The 19,725-nt window shown below is 37.7% G+C and overlaps 1 protein-coding gene across 1 annotated transcript in view; it reads left to right on the plus strand.

The window, feature by feature from the left end:
- Positions 1 to 19,725, plus strand: part of CFTR (CF transmembrane conductance regulator) — a gene marked incomplete at its 5' end in the record, with an annotated part of 203,826 nt that overhangs the window by 40,319 nt on the left and 143,782 nt on the right. The window contains 2 exons of the mRNA XM_082846837.1: positions 1,934 to 2,042; positions 17,043 to 17,258. Of these exons, the coding sequence (XP_082702963.1) occupies positions 1,934 to 2,042; positions 17,043 to 17,258 (325 nt within the window). The remainder of the gene's footprint in view (positions 1 to 1,933; positions 2,043 to 17,042; positions 17,259 to 19,725) is intronic.

Below are 19,725 nucleotides of genomic sequence, written 5' to 3' on the forward strand. Positions count from 1 at the left end.
GTATCTCTTCTTCACTCTGTTATTTCTTTTTTGTAAAAATTGTTATTTAGAATTTACTGAAGTATTTTGAAAGAGTGAAATATCACTTATAGTGCTTTGTATCTCTGCACCCTTGGAAAGTGACCCTGGCCACAGATTTCAAAGATGATATGTGACGAAGGCCCTAAGTGGTTACCATGTGGTTGAGGTACCTTGGCCTATCTGACTCAGTTTGTGGCCGTGGATTTGAACCCTGTGCATTACTCCTGTATGCAGATCGCACATCTATTCCATGATTGTAGCTAAGCTACAAACTTGATAAGTATAAAATTTCTTCCACTATGATTCAACTCTTGGTGTTTGGAATGCTTACTGGGTCTGTTGTGGTATTGTGGGAACTACCCCATGTACTCTCATTGCTGATTCCTTCCCTCAGGGTCCAGTAGTTCAAGTCCCATCCACTGAAACATTCGCCAGCTTTGCCTTCCTCTCAGATCGCTACCTCATTCATTCCCCCCCCCCCCCCAACAGGTAATATCTCTGTGCTCTCCTGGTCTCTCTACTTCTCTTTTCCTTTACATCTCAGCTCCCTGAAATATGGTTTCTGGGTCTACCATATTCCTAAAATGACCTTGACTAGGGTCACCAGAGGTCTCTTAATGTCAAATATAATGACATCTTCCTACCATGACTTCAGGGTTGACCAATTCTTCCCAACTTGAAACCATTTCTTTGGTTTATGTACCAGCTCTCTTCCTGGCTTTCTCATCTGACTCATTCTTCCTTTGAAAGAGAGGCAGAATCTGTCTCCACATTTAGCTTCTTACCCCGTTGTGAATCACCAAATGACATAGATGGGAGGCAAGTCTTGTGTGTGAGTGGAAGAGTGGGAAGAGTGTGAGCAGGTAGATGGGTGGCATAGCGTAATTAGGCATGAGAGAGAGTAAGCTTCTCAGGGGAGCCAGTGTCCATGCACAATGCCCATGACTGCCAAACCTGCCCTCAAATCTCAGTTGTGTGGTCTTCCTTTGGAGTAACTTAGAACCACCTCTAATAATGGTAGATGGATAGTAATGAGAATAGCTGTTGATAAAATATAAAGTCTTTATATAGTTCTTTCCTGTGAAACTTTTCATCTCTGTACAGTTTAAAAATGAAGATGAGGGTAACATTTAGGGATATATTTTATCCACTTGGGAAGAGAAAGAGGGTTTTTATGAACAGAAAGTAGTGGCAAAAATGTAAATATAATCGGCTGATGAATGTATAGTATTTAAAAGAAAACAAAGACATTTATTTGACACCAACCATTTTTCAGACTTATTTAATTTCTATTCCTGCCAGAAAATATAGAATATGATTCTGTTCTAATTTTCCAAAGATGTTTATTGTAAAGAATGACTTTAGTATTTGAAAATCAAAGTTGATGATACTTGTTTCATACCCCTACGTTTAAAAACAACAAGTTTTTCTAATGTTAAATCACAGAAAAATCCACCTGACTTTTAATCTTGTTTTTGGTTTGACAGTTAGATTTTGTAAAATCCACTACAATTCTAAACGGGTAAAGATCAAGAGGTGAAGGGGAAAAAATTAAGTATTTATTTTTCACCTTGTTCTAAGCACAGCAATGTGTATTCATAAGAGTCACATTTTATTTGTCCACCTCTTGCATTCATTGCTTCTTAGAAGCCCAGAACCTTTCTTTAACACATATAGTGTGGCCTTTTCATGAAGTCAACTCCTTGAAAATTGATATATGGCGGAGCACTGAATTCTGCGAAACATCTGCCTGAGCGTTGGTGTTGGAAGGTCCCCACAAGGTTTTGTCTCTTTAGTCACTTGGGTTAATTTCCTTGAAGGTACTTGTGTGAATAAAACTATGTTAAGGGAAATAGAGAACTCAGATACTTGCACATGCAACTTACTGATCCCACTTTGTATTCTTTTGCAGAGAATGGGATAGAGAACTGGCCTCAAAGAAAAATCCCAAACTCATTAATGCCCTTCGGCGATGCTTTTTCTGGAGATTTATGTTCTATGGAATCATATTATATTTAGGGGTAAGGATCTCATCTGTAAGTTCATTATGGGTAAAATAATTATATTCATTTTTATTTATTTATTTATTTTTGGCTTTGTTGGGTCTTCATTGCTGCACGTGGGCTTTCTCTAGTTGCGGCGAACAAGGGACACTCTTTGTTGCAGTGCGTGGGCTCTAGGTGCATAGGCTTCAGTAGCTGTGGCACGTGGGCTCAGTACTAGTGGCTCGTGGGCTCTGGAGTGCAAGCTCAGTAGTTGTGGCGCATGGGCTTAGTTGCTCCGTGGCATGTGGGATCTTCCTGGACCAGGGCTCAAACCTGTGTCCCCTGCATTGGCAGACGGATTCTTAACCACTGCGTCACCAGGGAAGTCCCTATATTCATTTTTATGATTATAGAAGGACTAGGGTAATCTGATACACAGGTAAAAGGCTAACTCTGAATACAAAGAAACCACTAAAACTCTAGTGGAGACAAGTAAAAAATGCATTGGAACTAGGATGTCCTGGAACACAGGTGGCCATTTATAATTTAAAATGGGTTCAGTAAAATAAATTTCTTTTAAAAAGTTATTTTCTGTTATGATCCCAAATCACATTATATTACTGGTATATGAGATTGCTGATGATTTTATCTTCCTGTATTCAACAGGAGAAAGTCAGGAGACAATGTCAGGAGAAGAATTAGGTAAAATTCAGCAATTACATATATGAGTGTTTGTAATATTTTGAAATCATATCTGCATGCTGAATTGTTTCAAGAAAAAATAGCAAAAATTAAAAATATGGCAGTGAGGTACTCCTGCAGTATGTTTTCTTAGTCTCCTATGTCTTCCTCATTGTGAAGAGAGCTCAATGCGTGAAGATCCCAGGCTTTATGGTGTTTAAGTGCAGTCTGGGATGTTCAACCAGGGAAGTCCCAGTTTGGGGGAACAATTTTATCCATAGCTCTGGCTCCATTTGACTTAATTTTTTAAAATGTTTTGTTGTTTGCCTTAATGAGTATACTCTCTGCATTTGTATCAGTGTATAGAAGTACGGTTTACTCTGCCCATAGCATATAAGAATACAACATTCTTTTTTTAAAAAATATATGTTCAGCACTGAGTTATTTTTCTAGTATTGTACTAATATAGCCACTAATCTATGTCACCCATTTTATTTATTTATTTATTTGGCTGTGTTGAGTCTTCGTTGCTGCACGTGGGCTTTCTCTAGTTGCCGTGAGAGGGGGCTACTCTTCGTTGCGATGTGTGGGCTTCTCATTGCAGTGGCTTCTCTTGTTGCAGAGCACGGGCTCTAGACGTGTGGGCTTCAGTACTTGTGGCTCGCGGGCTGTAGAGCACAGGCTCAGTAGTTGTGGTGCATGGGCTTAGTTGCTCCCCGGCATGTGGGATCTTCCCGGTCCAGGGATCGAACCCGTGTCCCCTGCATTGGCAGGCGGATTCTTAACCACTGCACCACCAAGGAAGTCCCGAGAATGCAACATTCTTAATAGGTCATCCTTGGATTGAAGTGAATGATATTTCAAATAATTGTTATGTCATAACTAAGATTGTATAGAAACTCAAAATTTTCTCTTCATGTTCTCCATCACATGCTGCTTCCATCAGTTAACATAAGCACAACTGAGTAGAAGCTGGGAGAGAGGCTGAATTCTTAAGTCCCTTTTATGCTCAGCCTGACTTGTGAGATAATTTATTCCTCTAGATTCCAGCAGCAGAGAAGTTTCATGTGAACCAAAGCAGTCACCTAAACATGAAAATTTAGATGATACATGAACATATTTATAAAATTTATTTTTGGTCTGGTATACACAGATCAAAAAATAAACAAAATATAGTTTAATATTTATTGAGTACCAAATCTGTTCCAGGTTCAGCATTAAGCCCTTTATACAGATTATTTTAGATCATTCTCCTAGCAACTCCATGGAGCAGACATTAGTATCTCAAATATATAGAAAAGGAAATTGAGATGCAGGAAAATAAGTAACTTTTCCAACGTTACGCATGTGGTAAATTTGAGTGATAGCCAGGTCTCTTTGGTTCCAAAACCTATGACCCTTGCATTAGATCAGATTATAATTGCTATGTAACTATATTTGTAATGATTGTATGTGGGTACTCAATAGAATGGTGACTGTAGTAATCAGTCTTGGGTCTGCTGAGCTTCTTTGCCATCTGCTCAGGAGATATAGGTTAAAAGCTTGAATGTTGAAGATTCTCCCAGGGTCACCTCAGGGGCAAATCTGAAGAAAGTTCAGAGCAGGTGGCAGGACAGGAGAACCAACTGGACTCTTCCCACTTATACTTGGAAAGGAACTGTGTGGAATCCACCCAAGAGCCAGCAGTGCTAAGAGTCAAACATATAGAAAAAATTAAGGGTAGAAGAATGGAGTGGATGTGGAGAAGGACTAACTTATTCTTAAACTTCTCAAGCTTAAAAATATCCCAGCAAAAGGAATCTTAAAGCCTTTCTTGGTGTATTAATTACCCAGGGGTGGGATTGAGGGGACTGAGTGGTGGTCCTGATCTAAGCTGAGCCCAGGGCCACTGGTCTGGAACTGACAGCATGTTTAAAGGGCAAAGTTGATTTCCATCAGCTCAACTTCTGATAACCAGCAGAAAATGGGTGAGGAAAAGAACCGATGGGGAAAGCAGCTGAAATGTGTATGGTGAGAAGGCATGGAGAGGAAATTTACATTGGCAATGGCACAGGTGTGGTGAGGCTGTGGGTTTCTCACCCTTGTCACAGAATAAAGGCTTCACGGCCTCACCGTGCAGTTTTAAGTGGTAAAAACGTTGAAAACTGGGGCTAAGTCTTTAAGAACTTATATGGTGGTCATTAATATGAGTGTAGCTTTTCAGAGCATCTGATCTCTCTACCTCATCCTTTCTGTCTGTTACAGGAAGAAAAGAAGGGGAGAAAATTTCACTGTTATAATAAGACCTCTATTCTTTTAAACAACTTATACCAATGCCTTAGTGTTTATTGTATTCTTTCTGGGGATTTCTTCTTTCTTCTGTGTGTGTCATCTTGGTAATGTTTTAATTTCCATTAAATGAGCAGGGATTCTTGAAGTTGCTATAACACTATTTTTGGTAAAAGGTGGACATACTTTCAAGATATCCTGTGTGTTCTTAATCCCTCTAAACCAGGATCATTGTGGTATAAAGAATATTTGATTGGTTTCAGAACTGATAGAAAAAGTACTATAAGATTTGCTGTTGGGACTCTCCTGGCAGTCCAGTGGTTAAAACTCTGAGCTTCCACTGCAGTGGGCATGGGTTTGATCCCTGGTCAGGGAACTAAGATCCCACATGCCATGCTGGTGTGGCCAAAAAAAAAAAAAAAAGAAGAAGCTGTTGACTGTGAAAGGTTAAGAAAAAAAGGAAATGCCATCATGAAAGAGTTTGTCTCTCTGCAGTACTGATGTAATTTTAAATCGTATTAGCTATGGCCTCTCATGATTAAATGTGTACTTGTTTTTTCTCCATTTGACTCAGCAGCCAGATATAACATTGCCTTTAACATTTAAGACTCCCAGCATAAAGGAAAAACTGGCCTTTGAAGAATTGTGTGTGCAAGTCAATTAAGGACAGTCAGAGGGAAGCCAAGGGAAGGGAGTCCTGTAGGCAGATTACTGAGAGAATATGGTTATCACAATACTTTTATTATGATAAGAAATTTACAAGCATTCACTCAAATATATTCTTGACTCCTAGGCAGCTCTGGGCATATTTCCATCATCAAATTGAGATAAATGTCAGTGCAACTTGAGTCAAACTACTTTTATTATTTAAATTTCTTAAACTCCAAGAAGTTTAAAGTCATAAAGAAGTCTTAGGACTTAGGCTGTTAGAGTTTTCAAGTCCCACAGTCTCTCTTGCAAAAGATCTTTGTCCCTTATGTTTTGACAGACACGTTGGGTAGGTGTTGAATTTAAGCATACTGCTAACTAAGAGAGTGTTTTGGGGAATTCTGCACACAGGTAGTCTCTGGCTTAGGCACTTTGACTTACTTTTGTCCCTTTCACCTAAGGTCACCTACCTCCAGCAAATTTTCTAGATGCCTGTCATGGAGACCTCTTTTCTCAGCTTCCTCTCACATCCCCCCATATCTAGCTGCTTCTCTAACCCCAGCAGGGACTTGAATGCTACACTGCCTACACTCACCCTACATCCTGAATATTTCTACCCTCTACTAGAACCCCCATCCATAACACACATGCCGTACTTCCTGTGCTCCCCACAGTGTACTACCCAGTTCCTGTGTCCAGGTTTGGAAAATCATGGGGTTTAGATTTCTTTGAAACAGAGAATTTTTACTTTAGAGTAACCAGCAGCCCAACCCCAGATAATGTGACTTAATTGGTCTGGGATGAGCTCGGGGCTAAAGTTCCCCGGGTGATTCTGACTGAGGTAGACAAGCAGGAACGTTATCACTGAATGCATCTGACTTTCGCTAGAATCTAAGGTGAGGGTATTAGGGGGTGGTACACGTGGAATTTTTTAGTTTGATTTTTTAAAAATGATAATATCAAAAAAATTTTAGACAAAAAAATAAATATTAAGTCCTTTAATGACAGAAGGACAGTGTTTCTCAAACTTTTATATGCATATCAACCACTTCCCCCTCCCATCTGGCTAAAATGCAGATTTTGGGTGGAACCTGAGATTCTGCATTTCTAAAAGCTCCCTGGTGAAGATCCTGTTTGCCCTAGCACCATGCTTTGAGTAGCAAGGATTTACAGGGTCATGAAAGAAGAGAAAGCCTAGTTAGAAGTTACAGTTATTGTGAAGAGAGAAGTAGGTGGACTAATCATGGTCAGAGAGCCCCTGAATAGAAGTGACAAGAATCCCACTGAGATTAAATGTGGCTGAGGGTTTACTGCAGTGTCCCAACGTTAACTGTTAACTTTCTGTATCTTCCTCCGGCACTCTCTCTCAAGACTCTGCTGGAGAGAAGTAGATAGATGACTATGTGCATGGAGAGGGCAAAGGTATAGCTAGGAGGGACTATGTTTCTCTTCCAAGACTGCACGGAGGAGATGATCCATCTCTTTCTGTAAAAACATTGTTATGTAGGTTGGTTAGGCTTTTACAGTACTATTGAACACAGAGGTGCTCCAAGAGCATTTACCATTATATGTGCTTTTGAAGGCGAACCTAGGAATCCAACACCATATCTGGTAGGATATTGTATCTAGGGCAAAATGCGTCTGTTCTCACGTGTGAAATTTCAGAACAAAATCGATTTGTAAGTTAGGAATTGTCTGTGATCTTGTACTTTCAACATAAACTAGATATGAGGGGGCCCAGTTTCCTCATTCTTGGTGTGAACATGGTGCCTCTTTACTTCTTGTAGTTAACCAGTATCCTATGGTGACTAATGAGTGTGATGTGGTGAAAGTGTATAGTTTCTATGATCCCTTCTGCCTTTTAAATTATGTGTCTATGATACGGGGCCTAGAGAAATGGCTTTATCTTAAATTACAGTGATATTAAATTGTAACTTTATTTGGTAGGTTGATACTGAACTAGTCACAATGCTTGAATTGATCAACTGCCAGGTCATATTATAACACTGTCTTTTCTATTTAAGGTTATGAATAAGATGGGGGGTTCTGGAGTCAAACTATCTGGTTCAAATCCTAGTTTTACCACTTGCTAGCTGTCTGATACTGGGAAAGTTATTTAAATTCTTTTTGTCTCAGTTTCTTTGATTGTAAGATGAAGACAATAATAGCACATATTTCATAGAATTATTGTGAGAATTAAACAAGTTAAGCATGTAGAATAGATCCTGGTACATAGCAAGTGCTTTATAAATGTTACCTGTTACTGTATCATTAAATACAATCTCTACCTACCTTCACAAATACTCCTATTATTTGCATTTACTTGTTTCTCTATATATGCTATAAGCAAGTCTTAAAGTACCAATTTCATTTTTATAGGGCACAGGAAAATATTTTGCTAATGTTTAAAAATGATACCTAGATTCTAAGCATTACTTCAGAAATTAAAATTATTTTAACGTGTCTTCCATTATTGCATTTTCTGGATTAAACCTACTTTTGCTGCTGTATCAGCAAGTCTAGGATGTTTTCTTACAAAACATGAAGAATAGAGCTTAGATTTCTAGTGACGACATTGCTGGTAATAGTTAATAAGTCAATGAACACTCAAAGGAAAATACCAAAAGCAAAACATTTTAAATTAGGCACTGAATCTAAAAACACGATTCAGGGTAGACAGATACTATAACAATATTTTTGAGATTCTGTTCTCGGTATGGCAGCGGTCCCCAACCTTTTTGGGACCAGGGACCAGTTTCGTGGAAGACAATTTTTCCACGGACTGGGGGGAGGGGGGAAGGTTTCAGGATTATTCAAGTGCATTACATTTATTGTGCATTTTATTTCTATTATTATTACATTGTAATATATAATGAAATAATTATACAACTCACCATAATGCAGGATCAGTGGGAGACCTGAGCTTGTTTTCCTGCAACTAGATGGTCCCATCTGGGGGCAATGGGAGGCAGTGACACCCGTGTGTTGCTTATGTCCAGTCTACTCCATAAGATGCAGCTTAATTGTCACTTGCCACTCACTGATAGAGTTTTGATATGAGTCTGTAAGCCATTGATTTATTATGGTCTCTGTGCAGTCAAACCTCTCTGCTAATGATAATCTGTATTTGCAGCCGCTGCCCAGTGCTAGCATCACCACATCAGCTCCACCTCAGATCATCAGGCATTAGATTCTTATAAGGAGTGTGCAACCTAGATGCCTCGCATGCGTAGTTCACAGTAGGGTTCTTGCTCTGATGAGAATCTAATACTGCCGATAATCTGACAGGAGACGGAGCTCAAGAGGTAATGCGAGTGATGGGGAGCAGCTGTAAATACAGATGAAGCTTTGCTCACTCGCCTGCCATTCACCTCCTGCTGTGTGGCCTAGTTCTGGGGGTTGGAGACCCCTGTGGTATGGTATACATACATTTTTGTAAAAACTACGTACAGTTGGAGCATTGGATAGGTTTCATTTTCTATGCTGAATATGGAAAATTTTTTCATTTAGCCAATTGTATAAAGCCAAAAATTTACAGAAGACTCTAGTGTATCAAGATAAACAAAAATTTGACACTCTTGTTTACCCTGTCAAAGGCAGAATCTTAAGCCTTTGCTTTGGTATATAAGCCAGTAGTCTTTGTATTTTATGATAAATTCTGGGTGTATGCCTGCATGTGTGTTTACTCTGTTCTATTTTTTATATGCATGTTTTCTTTTTATCATTTATTTGTTGTCATAAGTATATTCTTTTATAATTATGAAAATAATCAGATAATGATTGATAAATTTGATGTTTATCTTTCCAATTTTTTCCCATGAGAATATATACTTAATGAAGGGAGGTGGATCATTACTTTACATATGTTATAAATCTACTTCTCCTCTTAATGTTTTGTGAATGCCTTTTCATATCATTAGATATTTCTCTTCCTAATCATTTTAGTGTTTAATGACTCATGTGGCTGTACCATAGTTTATTAGTTCCTCATTGTTGAATATTTAGATAGCCTCCAATATTTTACTGTCATAAATAATTCTTCAATGCACATCTCTTTAAAAGCTAAATTTTAGTAGATTTTCCAGTTGCCTTCCAGAAAAGATGTATTAATTTACTTTCCTGATACTGAAGTATGAAATTCAGCCCTCATTAACAATACTTATTATCATTTAAAAAATGTTTCCAAATTGCTATGTGAAAAACAGTATATTATCATTTGTATTTGCATTACTTTTGGTTCCTAGTGAGTTTAAACTGTTTTTATGTATTATGCATATTTCTTGTGGGGTGCAAATTGCCTTTTCATATTCTTTGTCTATTTTTATTTTGGTGTGTTTGCTCTTTCTTATTGATCTATGAGAGACTATTTTCCTCAGCCTGTCATTTGTTTCTTTTTTTTTTCAAATTAAAAATAATTTTTTTAACATCTTTATTGGGATATAATTGCTTTACAATGGTGTGTTAGTTTCTGCTGTATAACAAAGTGAATCAGGTATATGTATACATATATATCCCCATATCCCCTCCCTCTTGCATCTCCCTCCCACCCTCCCTCTCCCACCCCTCTAGGTGGTCACAAAACACTGAACTGATCTCCCTGTGCCATACAGCTACTTCCCACTAGCTATCTATTTTACATCTGGCAGTGTATATATGTCCCTGCCACTCTCTCACGTCGTCCCAGCTTACACTTCCCACTCCCCGTGTCCTCAAGTCCATTCTCTACGTCTGCATCTTTATTCCTGTCCTGCACCTAAGTTCATAAGAACCGGTTTTTTTTTTTAGATTCCATATATATGTGTTAGCATATGGTATTTGTTTTTCTCTTTCTGACTTAACTTCACTCCATATGACAGACTCTAGGTTCATCCACCTCACTACAAATAACTCAATTTCGTTTCTTTTTATGGCTAAGTAATATTCCATTGTATATATGTGCCACATCTTCTTTATCCATTCATCTGTTGATGAACACTTAGGTTGCTTCCAAGTCCTGGCTATTGTAAATAGAACTGCAATGAACATTGTGGTACATGGCTCTTTTTTTTTTTTTTTTTGCGGTACGCGGGCCTCTCACTGTTGTGGCCTCTTCCGTCACGGAGCACAGGCTCCGGACGCACAGGCTCAGCGGCCATGGCTCACGGGCCTAGCCGCTCCGCGGCATGTGGGATCTTCCCGGACCGGGGCACGAACCCGCGTCCCCTGCATCGGCAGGCGGACTCTCAACCACTGCGCCACCAGGGAAGCCCCATGACTCTTTTTGAATTACGGTTTTCTCAGGGTATATGCCCAGTAGTGAGATTGCTGGGTCATATGGTAGTTCTATTTTTAGTTTTTTAAGGAACCTCTGTACTGTTCTCCATAGTGGCTGTATCAATTTACATTCCCACCAACTGTGCAAGAAGGTTCCCTTTTCTCCACACCCTCTCCAGCATTTATTGTTTGTAGATTTTTTGATGATGGCCATTCTGAGCAGTATGAGGTGACTGTCATTTGCTTCTAGTGAGTTTTGTTAATTTTTTATTTTCTTGACAATCAGAAGTTTCAGTTTTTAAAAATTTGTTGCCAGTATCCATAGTTTGTTTTGTTTTGTTTTCTGTTTCTGTCATTTGACATTTTAAAAAGTCCTTTCTACCCAAATATTGTGTAAACACATATGTATGTTTTTATTATTTCATCTTTTACATGTAACTGTTGAATCCATTTGAACTTATTTGGATGTATTTATGAGATAGAAATCTAATTTTTAAAAAATGAATATCCGGTTTCTCCATTGCTTATTGCACTTCCTCCACTGAATTAAAATGCCATATTTTATTATATATAAAATTGCTACACGTACTTGGACCTGTTCTTGAACATTCCAGATAAGTCAGTCTATTTCTTTGTCATGCCACATACTATTATAGCTGTATAATATAATTTAATATCCAGTAATGTATACCTTCTCACACATTATTCTTATTCCTCAAATGTTTTTGATTAATCTCTCATTTTTTTTTTCCAAATGAAATTTAGTATCATTTTATCCATTGATTCAACAAGTATCTGCTGAGTGGATATTCTGTGCTAGGTGTTGTGCATGATGTTGAGATTGTTGCATAAACTAAGACAGTCCCTGCTCTTGTGGTTCACATCCAAAAAATCCACTTGGAATTCTGATGAAGATTGTATTAATCTTATAAAATAACTTGGAGGAGAATGTAATCTTTGCAATATTCAGATTATTTTATGGAAAGTTTTAAAGTCTCTCCATTTATTTGACACTTAAGAAATAAGTCTTAGTAATGTGTTTTAGAATATATTTTAAGATATGTATATATTAATTATTGGTATTTACAAAGTATCTTTTGTATCATTACTATAATTGGGATACTTATTTAATTGATTATTACACTTGGTATCTAGGAATCTATTTTCTTATTTTCTATTATTTCTATTTTCTTATTTCTGTATTTCTGGGATTAAGATATATAAAATATATTTAAAGCAAGTTGAGATGATGATAATGATGATTTTACTGACTATGCACAATAGAAAACAATGTAACCTTAGAAGTTCTTCAGTAATGATTCTTCCCGTATTAGAAGCAACTATGCTTTGGATTTGGAATTGTAATTTTTAAAGTAAAGTTATTTGGGGATTAATTAATTTAATGTAATTGCAAGCGCGAACTAAGTTTTTTATTTTCACCTGAACTTTCTTTCTTGGTCTGAATATCCAGCGGACATCCCCATCTCTAGAAACATCTGACTCTGTCCTAGGTGTGCGGGTAGAACAAAATGGTTAAAGGATTCAGACTCATCTACAGTGACTTTAAGTTCTGGTCTGGGGGATCCCATGGGAGACCAGATGTATTTCCCAGGAGGTATTTTCAGGCTTCCTAATTTTCCCCTGGGAGGCTGATCTAAATTGAGATTCATGATTATTCCCAGCAGGAATGTAGTCACTTGTGCTGTTCTCTAACCTGACCCCCTCTACCCACATGGCATTCTGAACTCATCCTATTCAGACCTGCGTCCCTCTGAGTAGAAAACACCCATAGCGATGTCAGGATGTGTACCAGGACATTTGCCCAAGAATCCTCAGCCTCTGCCACAGGACTCCCCAGACTCAGATCATATAATCTGAGATATTAGCTCTGGAGGGGAACTTTAAGATAAGCTTGCTCCACCGCTCATTTTATCAGTGAGGAAACTGTCAAGAGAAGGGAAGTGACTAAGGTGACACAGAGTGTAGGTAACATGCTGGGATAAGAACTTGGGTTTCATGACTCTGAATTCAGTGTTCATTTCCCTGTCATGCTGACTTAAAGATTGGTATCAGCCTTCTTCCATTATCTAAGTGAACCCTTAATTTCATCTTGATTTGTGTCTAATTAAAATTTAATAAAATATTTTATCAAATTTTCAAAATAATTTACATTCTGACTCATTACATTCAAGCCTCAGTCTGCTTACACTATTTTATATGGTGGCAAATTGGGAAATTTCTTGTGTAACTGAAAATATACTGGCAACAGGGTTCACACAACTTTCACATATCAAGAATAGAGGACTGTGTTTGTCCCAGTCATTACAGGGATGATTTTTGTAAAGGACTGCACACGTAGATTAAGCTAGGTATCAGTTACCATTGTTTTCCCTTCCAAATTATAAAATCAGGTGATGTCTGTAAATGCTTTCATTATAAATATTAGAGAACATGCTGCTTAAAACAGAGTAGGGGAAACTATAGGAGGGAGGGGTCTGGAGTGCTGATTTTGTCCTTGAATGTTGACAGTTCCATGTTGTGGTGAGGTTAATGTTGTTTTGCTGTCGGCAGATGGTCCAATTATTGGAATTCTCTCTACCAGAAATAAACTGCCTTTTTTTCCTATGAACAGGTACCCTTCCACTGTAATACTACCAGTGTCATTGTGGAATAGCTGTTATTGTTCAAAGGATGAGTATGTCCTCTTTTGTTTGAGGCCAGAAGACGACTAATTAATTCAGTTATGCAACCTGCAGAATAGGTGTCTGAATCAGACTGACACAATTTTATTTATTTTGTTATAAATCAAAATAAATTCAGCAAATGGGTCTATTGTGATAGAGGTGACAGGTTATGGAAAAAATATAATGGTGATACAATGGCAGGGACTTTAGTTCAGATTACTCAATAGGAGAAAACTTATGTAAGCCTGACCATTTTTAACTCTAAAAATTCTGTGTACAGCTCAATTACTAAAATATTTCTCTTTTTCCTCAGAATGCTCCTTTTAGCATTCCATAGATAGGAGTTACTCCTTGGAAATATGTACTGTGGTCTTTATCAGTGGTTCTATATTCGATAATATTATCTATTAGGAGATTTTATATATACATATATATATACAAGTTCTGGAAAAAGAAAGGTGATTATGTTAATTATGATATAAGCAGTTGGATTCATGAGAAGCAGTCACAGATCATAGTCTTCTGGTTATTGTCTTATAATGAACAAGAAATTATGTTTTATGTGGTATGCCTGGTAAACATCAAAGCTCCTTACTTACTCTCTGCTTTGTGGCCACACACAATATCTCCAGCATGGGTGGCGCACATGAATCCAATGCCCTTGACTGAAACTTGAGAGCATTTTAGCCAAGTGCAAACCCACTATTAATGGAAAAGTAAATCAAAGTAGATGTGGCATTGACATTTGTCTATGAAGAACAGCATAATATTGAAAAATTCTAGGATAAAATATTGATCTAAAAATAATTTTGAGGATGAAATATTGCCACTATAAACATACTATAGAAAATTATATTTGTATTGCAGATATATTTATACATATAATTTAAAATCCAAGGTTTAACTGTACATTTTCCTAGTTTAAGGAGTTATTTTGAAATAAAATTTATCTACTCTAGAGAAAGTTTGGCATGGATCTATAGAATTTAATGAAAACAGCGAGTGCAACACTTGCACAGATTGTAATAGTTTACGAATGGGAACAACCTATCTTCTCCAACATAGGGCAGTGGGGCAAATAGCCTGATTTATTCACAGGATGTCATGTTAAACAGCACTCAGAATAAATGAGGTAGATATACAAGTATCAATGGGACTAAATGTCAGAAACACAACTTTTAAGTTAAAAAAAAGTTGCAAGAAGCACAATATGATACCATTTATATAAAATTTAAAACCTCAAAAACAGTTCTGTACATTCTAAAAATGGATACACGTGTAACAAAAGTACAAAGCATGCATAAAATTACACATGCCAACAAGCAGTAATTGTTCACTTATTTACTTTTTTTTTTTTTTTTTTTTTTTTTGCGGTACGCGGACCTCTCACTGTTGCGGCCTCTCCCGTTGCGGAGCACAGGCTCCGGACGCGCAGGCCCAGTGGCCATGGCTCACGGGCCCAGCCGCTCTGCGGCATGTGGGATCTTCTCGGACCGGGGCACGAACCCGAGTCCTCTGCATCGGCAGGCGGACTCTCAACCACTGTGCCACCAGGGAAGCCCCACTCATTTACTTTTTAAAAAACAAGTGCTGGCTAACACATATATGTGGAATGTAAAAAAAAAAAAAAAAAAAGTTCTGACGAACGTAGTAGGGGCAGGACAGGAATAAAGACGCAGACATAGAGAATGGACTTAAGGACATGGAGAGGGGGAAGGGTAATCTGGGAAGAAGTGAGAAAGTGACATGGACATATATACACTACCAAATGTAAAACAGATAGCTAAGTGGGAAGCAGCCACATAGTACAGGGAGATCAGCTCGGTGCTCTGTGACCACCTAGAGGGGTGGGATAGGGAGGGTGGGAGGGAGACGCAAGAGGGAGGAGATATGGAGATGTATGTATATGTATAACTGATTCACTTTGTTAAAAAGGAGAAACTAACACACCATTGTAAAGCAATTATACTCCAATAAAGATGTTAAAAAATATAAAATAAAGATGATATGAAGTTCCAAAAACAAAAGTGCTCTTCAGTTGATATTGGCCAACTGTAACATGGTATATCTGGGTAGGTAGTTAACAATTTTCTTTTCAGCACCTATCAGTTTGCTGAAATTCAAACTTATATTAAAATATGGCTGTGTGAGATGCGAGAACTCTAATATTCCATGTCTGTGATTAGTTTGTAAACTTTTTTTAAAACGTTTGAATCTTTTCCTACATTCACATTCTTGGTCTACACAGTTAATGTGAAATGAGGTACTGAATACCAGGTATAGAGTGAGCAGCTACCCAAAGCTAGTGGCCAATCAATGATGGTGCTATAGCTTAGGATTCCTTGTGGGGATGAAGTTGCTATAAGAAAGCATTTTCATTTATTGAGAATGAGAGGGCTGGTGGGATTGGACACTGAGGTTTAGAAAAGACATAGTAGAAAATGGAAAAAAAAAAAAAGCAAATTATGGGCTGCCAGAAAGTAATGCTGAGCAATGCTGGGGGAAGGGGCAGTCTGGCTTGAAAATATACATTTGAAATGGAATCAATTAGCATAATATTATTTCCCAGAAGGGTTTAGCCTCAGATCCCCATTTCACTAGGCCATCATAAAACAAAATTACAGGATTACATGTCTTTCTCTTTCGAAGGCAAATTAGCAAGATGGTTAAGACTTAGACCTTCTGGGTTCAAATCCGTGTGTTCAGATCTATTCTTATATATTCAGGCAAAATGGTAATGAATTTGATGAACAATTTGATTTAGTGATGAATGGAAAGTCTGATGAGGAAGATTTGGAAAATACAACTTTGGTCTTCCCTTGTTAACTCATAGGCCTTTGAGGACTTGATGAAATGTTGGAAACTGGCCTGAGACTGAAGTCTTCTGTCACACTTTTTTCCTAAAATCCCCACCTATGCCAGACTGCGAAGGGTGTGGCACTGGGCTTTAAATACCACGTGTGCCTTTATACTCCTCCCTCCTGTTGCCAGTTCCCCTTTATGTGGTTGCCTCAAGAAACTGTTCATTTTGGTAATAATTCCATCACTCAAAGTGCTTTTGAAAGTTCTATTTTGAAATCACGTCAAATCACTTGGGCTCTTTGGCCTCAGTTTCTTCATCTGCAATGTGAAAATATTAATGCTTACTCTGACTCCTAAAGTTGTCATAAAAATCAAATGAAAAATATTTTATGAATTGTTAAGTGCTCTGTAGATGTTACCAATTAACACACTATTTCAGAAATTACACCTTTGCTTTATGGCCGCTCTTCACTTTTTAGTAAAGAATACCTCATACATAAACGTCTCCAAGTGACTTTTGCTGTAACCTAAAATAAAATGTTATTTCAAAGTATAAAGATATTACAAAGGACATCAAGAGTTTCATGTATGGCATGGCTCTCTTTCATCTCCTGTAAAGATGAAACTTCTTGTGTTGAAATCATGAGGGCATTTTATGAAAGAAAAATAAAATTTCATTTCTGTTTTCCGTCTTCTGCAGGAAGTCACCAAAGCAGTACAGCCTCTCTTACTGGGAAGAATCATTGCTTCCTATGATCCAGATAACAAGGTAGAACGCGCCATTGCGATTTACCTAGGCATAGGCTTATGCCTTCTCTTTATCGTGAGGATGCTGCTCCTTCACCCAGCCATTTTTGGCCTCCATCGCATTGGAATGCAGATGAGAATAGCTATGTTTAGTTTGATTTATAAGAAGGTAATACTTTCTTGCACAGTCTCCATGCTACGTGTTAGTGGCATCATGTTTTAGATGCCATGCTGATACAAATAAGGGCTAAATGCTGAAATCAGTTTTGTATACCTGTGAAATAAATGGCAGCAATAATGAATATTTCTAATTTTCGCTGATAATTCACTTTACTTCAACTAATAATTATTGAGTGCCTTCTATAAACTGCCTATATTTTAGATTTCTTTTTTTTTTCACTAGTCATATACCAGTTTTTGGAATCCATGGCTCCCCATTGAAATGATTCTTACTATCTGCATAAAAGTCATTGACAAAATATCATCTTATGGTAAAATGCCATGTATCTTTATGTTCAATAACAAGAAATTGTTAACAATAGCCCAAGCAATAGACATTTCTACCTTAACTAGTTGTGACACAGTGGTGGTATCCACTGCCTTATTTTTTTTTATTTTGCGCTACACGGGCCTCTCACTGCTGCGGCCTCTCCCGTTGTGGAGCACAGGTTCCGGACACGGAGGCCCAGCGGCCATGGCTCACGGTCCCAGCCGCTCCGCGGCATGTGGGATCTTCCCGGACCAGGGCACGAACCCCTGTCCCCTGCATCGGCAGGCGGACTCTCAACCACTGCGCCACCAGGGAAGCCCCCACTGCCTTATTTTGAGTTAGATTTTTGTCATCCTAAGTTCTGCAAGTTAAACATTTTTAGAATAGCACATGCATGGCAACCATAAGAACCTTCTCTGCTTTTCTGTATGCATTGTCCAGTTAAGAGCCCAAGTTGCTGAAGCGTGCTTTGGATGAATTCAGATTAAGACTTCCGTATCTTACAAACACAATTTAAGGTCATCTCAGTGACATGTGCTTTCACCAGCCTGATTCATGTGTGACCCTTTGATCTACCAAGTGATTATAGAAACCTGTTTGGTTGAATCATTTGGGTATTGCTTTACCCTTCTCTTTTTTCTTTCCCCAATGTAAAAACTTTATATACTTGGCTTATAAGGGACATGGACCTGAAATTCCCTCTAGCAAATAACCCATAACACTTCCATAATATACATGCAAGATCAGCGGTGTTGTAAAACCTTGATAGCCATACTTTATTGTTCAAAAAAGCCGTTTGTGGAGGCACAAGGGAAAAACCGACTCTGCAGTTTAATCAAATCACCTGAACCACAGTCTCATCAGTTCACAAATACCAGGAAAGCATGGGTGATAAATCAATAAAAATTTTATCTTGATCCAGAAATTATATGTAAGTGAAGAAATTATTAGGTATTATTTGGAGGGTAGAATTTACACAGAATGCATATCAAAGGAAGTTGAATCCAGTTTAAAAATACTTATAAAAGTGATTTTATCATAATGATAACTAATAGCTAAGGATGTACATGACAAGCTTCTAAGTGATTTTTAGGTATATCATTTCATTTGACCAAAACTCCATATGGTAGAAACTATTATTCCTATTTTATGGATAAAATATTTTGAGAAGCTAAGACCTAAAAGGTATAAAACATTGTGCAAGAACTGCTTCAAAATTTCTAAAATGGGTAAGTCACAATCCTTGAAGTGGAGGGTTTTCCAACTATTAGAGAACATAAAATAAGTACTGAAATAATATAACAAGTCAAATTGTGTTACATAGGCAGAGAGAAACATGAAGTGCTCTGGGCTAAGGGGAGGGGAGATCAAAGAAGGAGCAGGTTAGTTTGTGAATAAGTTCATATATAATGTTTAGCACAAATACAGCGATATATGTGCTTTCAGACCCAGAATGCATTAATGAAAAGTTAGAAGTTGTGTCTGTCCTTTTTCAACATTGATTATCTGTGTTCTTACACATTTTCTTTACCCCTCTAGCCACTATTGACCTGCATTAACATCATCTCCAAAGAATACAATTTCATCTCCATGTGGCTGTGGTTTGGTCCCTAAAATAAACTGGTACCATATCTGACCAGTTTCATCTATGTGGCAGGCAGCCACTAATTCTTCCCACATTGTTCCAGATTTTGTAATAGAGCATAGTTTTCTTTGTTCCAAAATCTGTAACCATGATACATTCAAATTATATTTTTAAATAATGAATCTAAATACAAACTAGATTGAGCTTTGCCTGTGAATTTCAAGAAGATAAAGTTAACTAGAGTGAACAGATATTCACTGTTTATTGTGCACATAAACTCCATGTTAAGCCATGTGGAACCCATGTTAAGCCCAGTCTCAAGTTACCTGAGACTGAGTATGGTACCAAGTCATGTGTCATCCAGCTCAATGGATTCCCCCCAGCCCCTGCCCCATATTGCTCTAATAGCATTTTGGAATTAATTGCTTTATTCCTTATTCATCTGTGCTTATCTAAATGCTATTCATTATTACACACCCATCTTAAAATTCAACCTCAATAAAATATTTGCAGATTTATATAACCAGATATGGGAACTTTTTCTTAATCACCCTATTTTAT

Source organism: Leucopleurus acutus (genome assembly GCF_964270905.1).
Source record: "Leucopleurus acutus genome assembly, chromosome: 9".
In the NCBI taxonomy this organism is placed as follows: domain Eukaryota; kingdom Metazoa; phylum Chordata; class Mammalia; order Artiodactyla; family Delphinidae; genus Leucopleurus; species Leucopleurus acutus.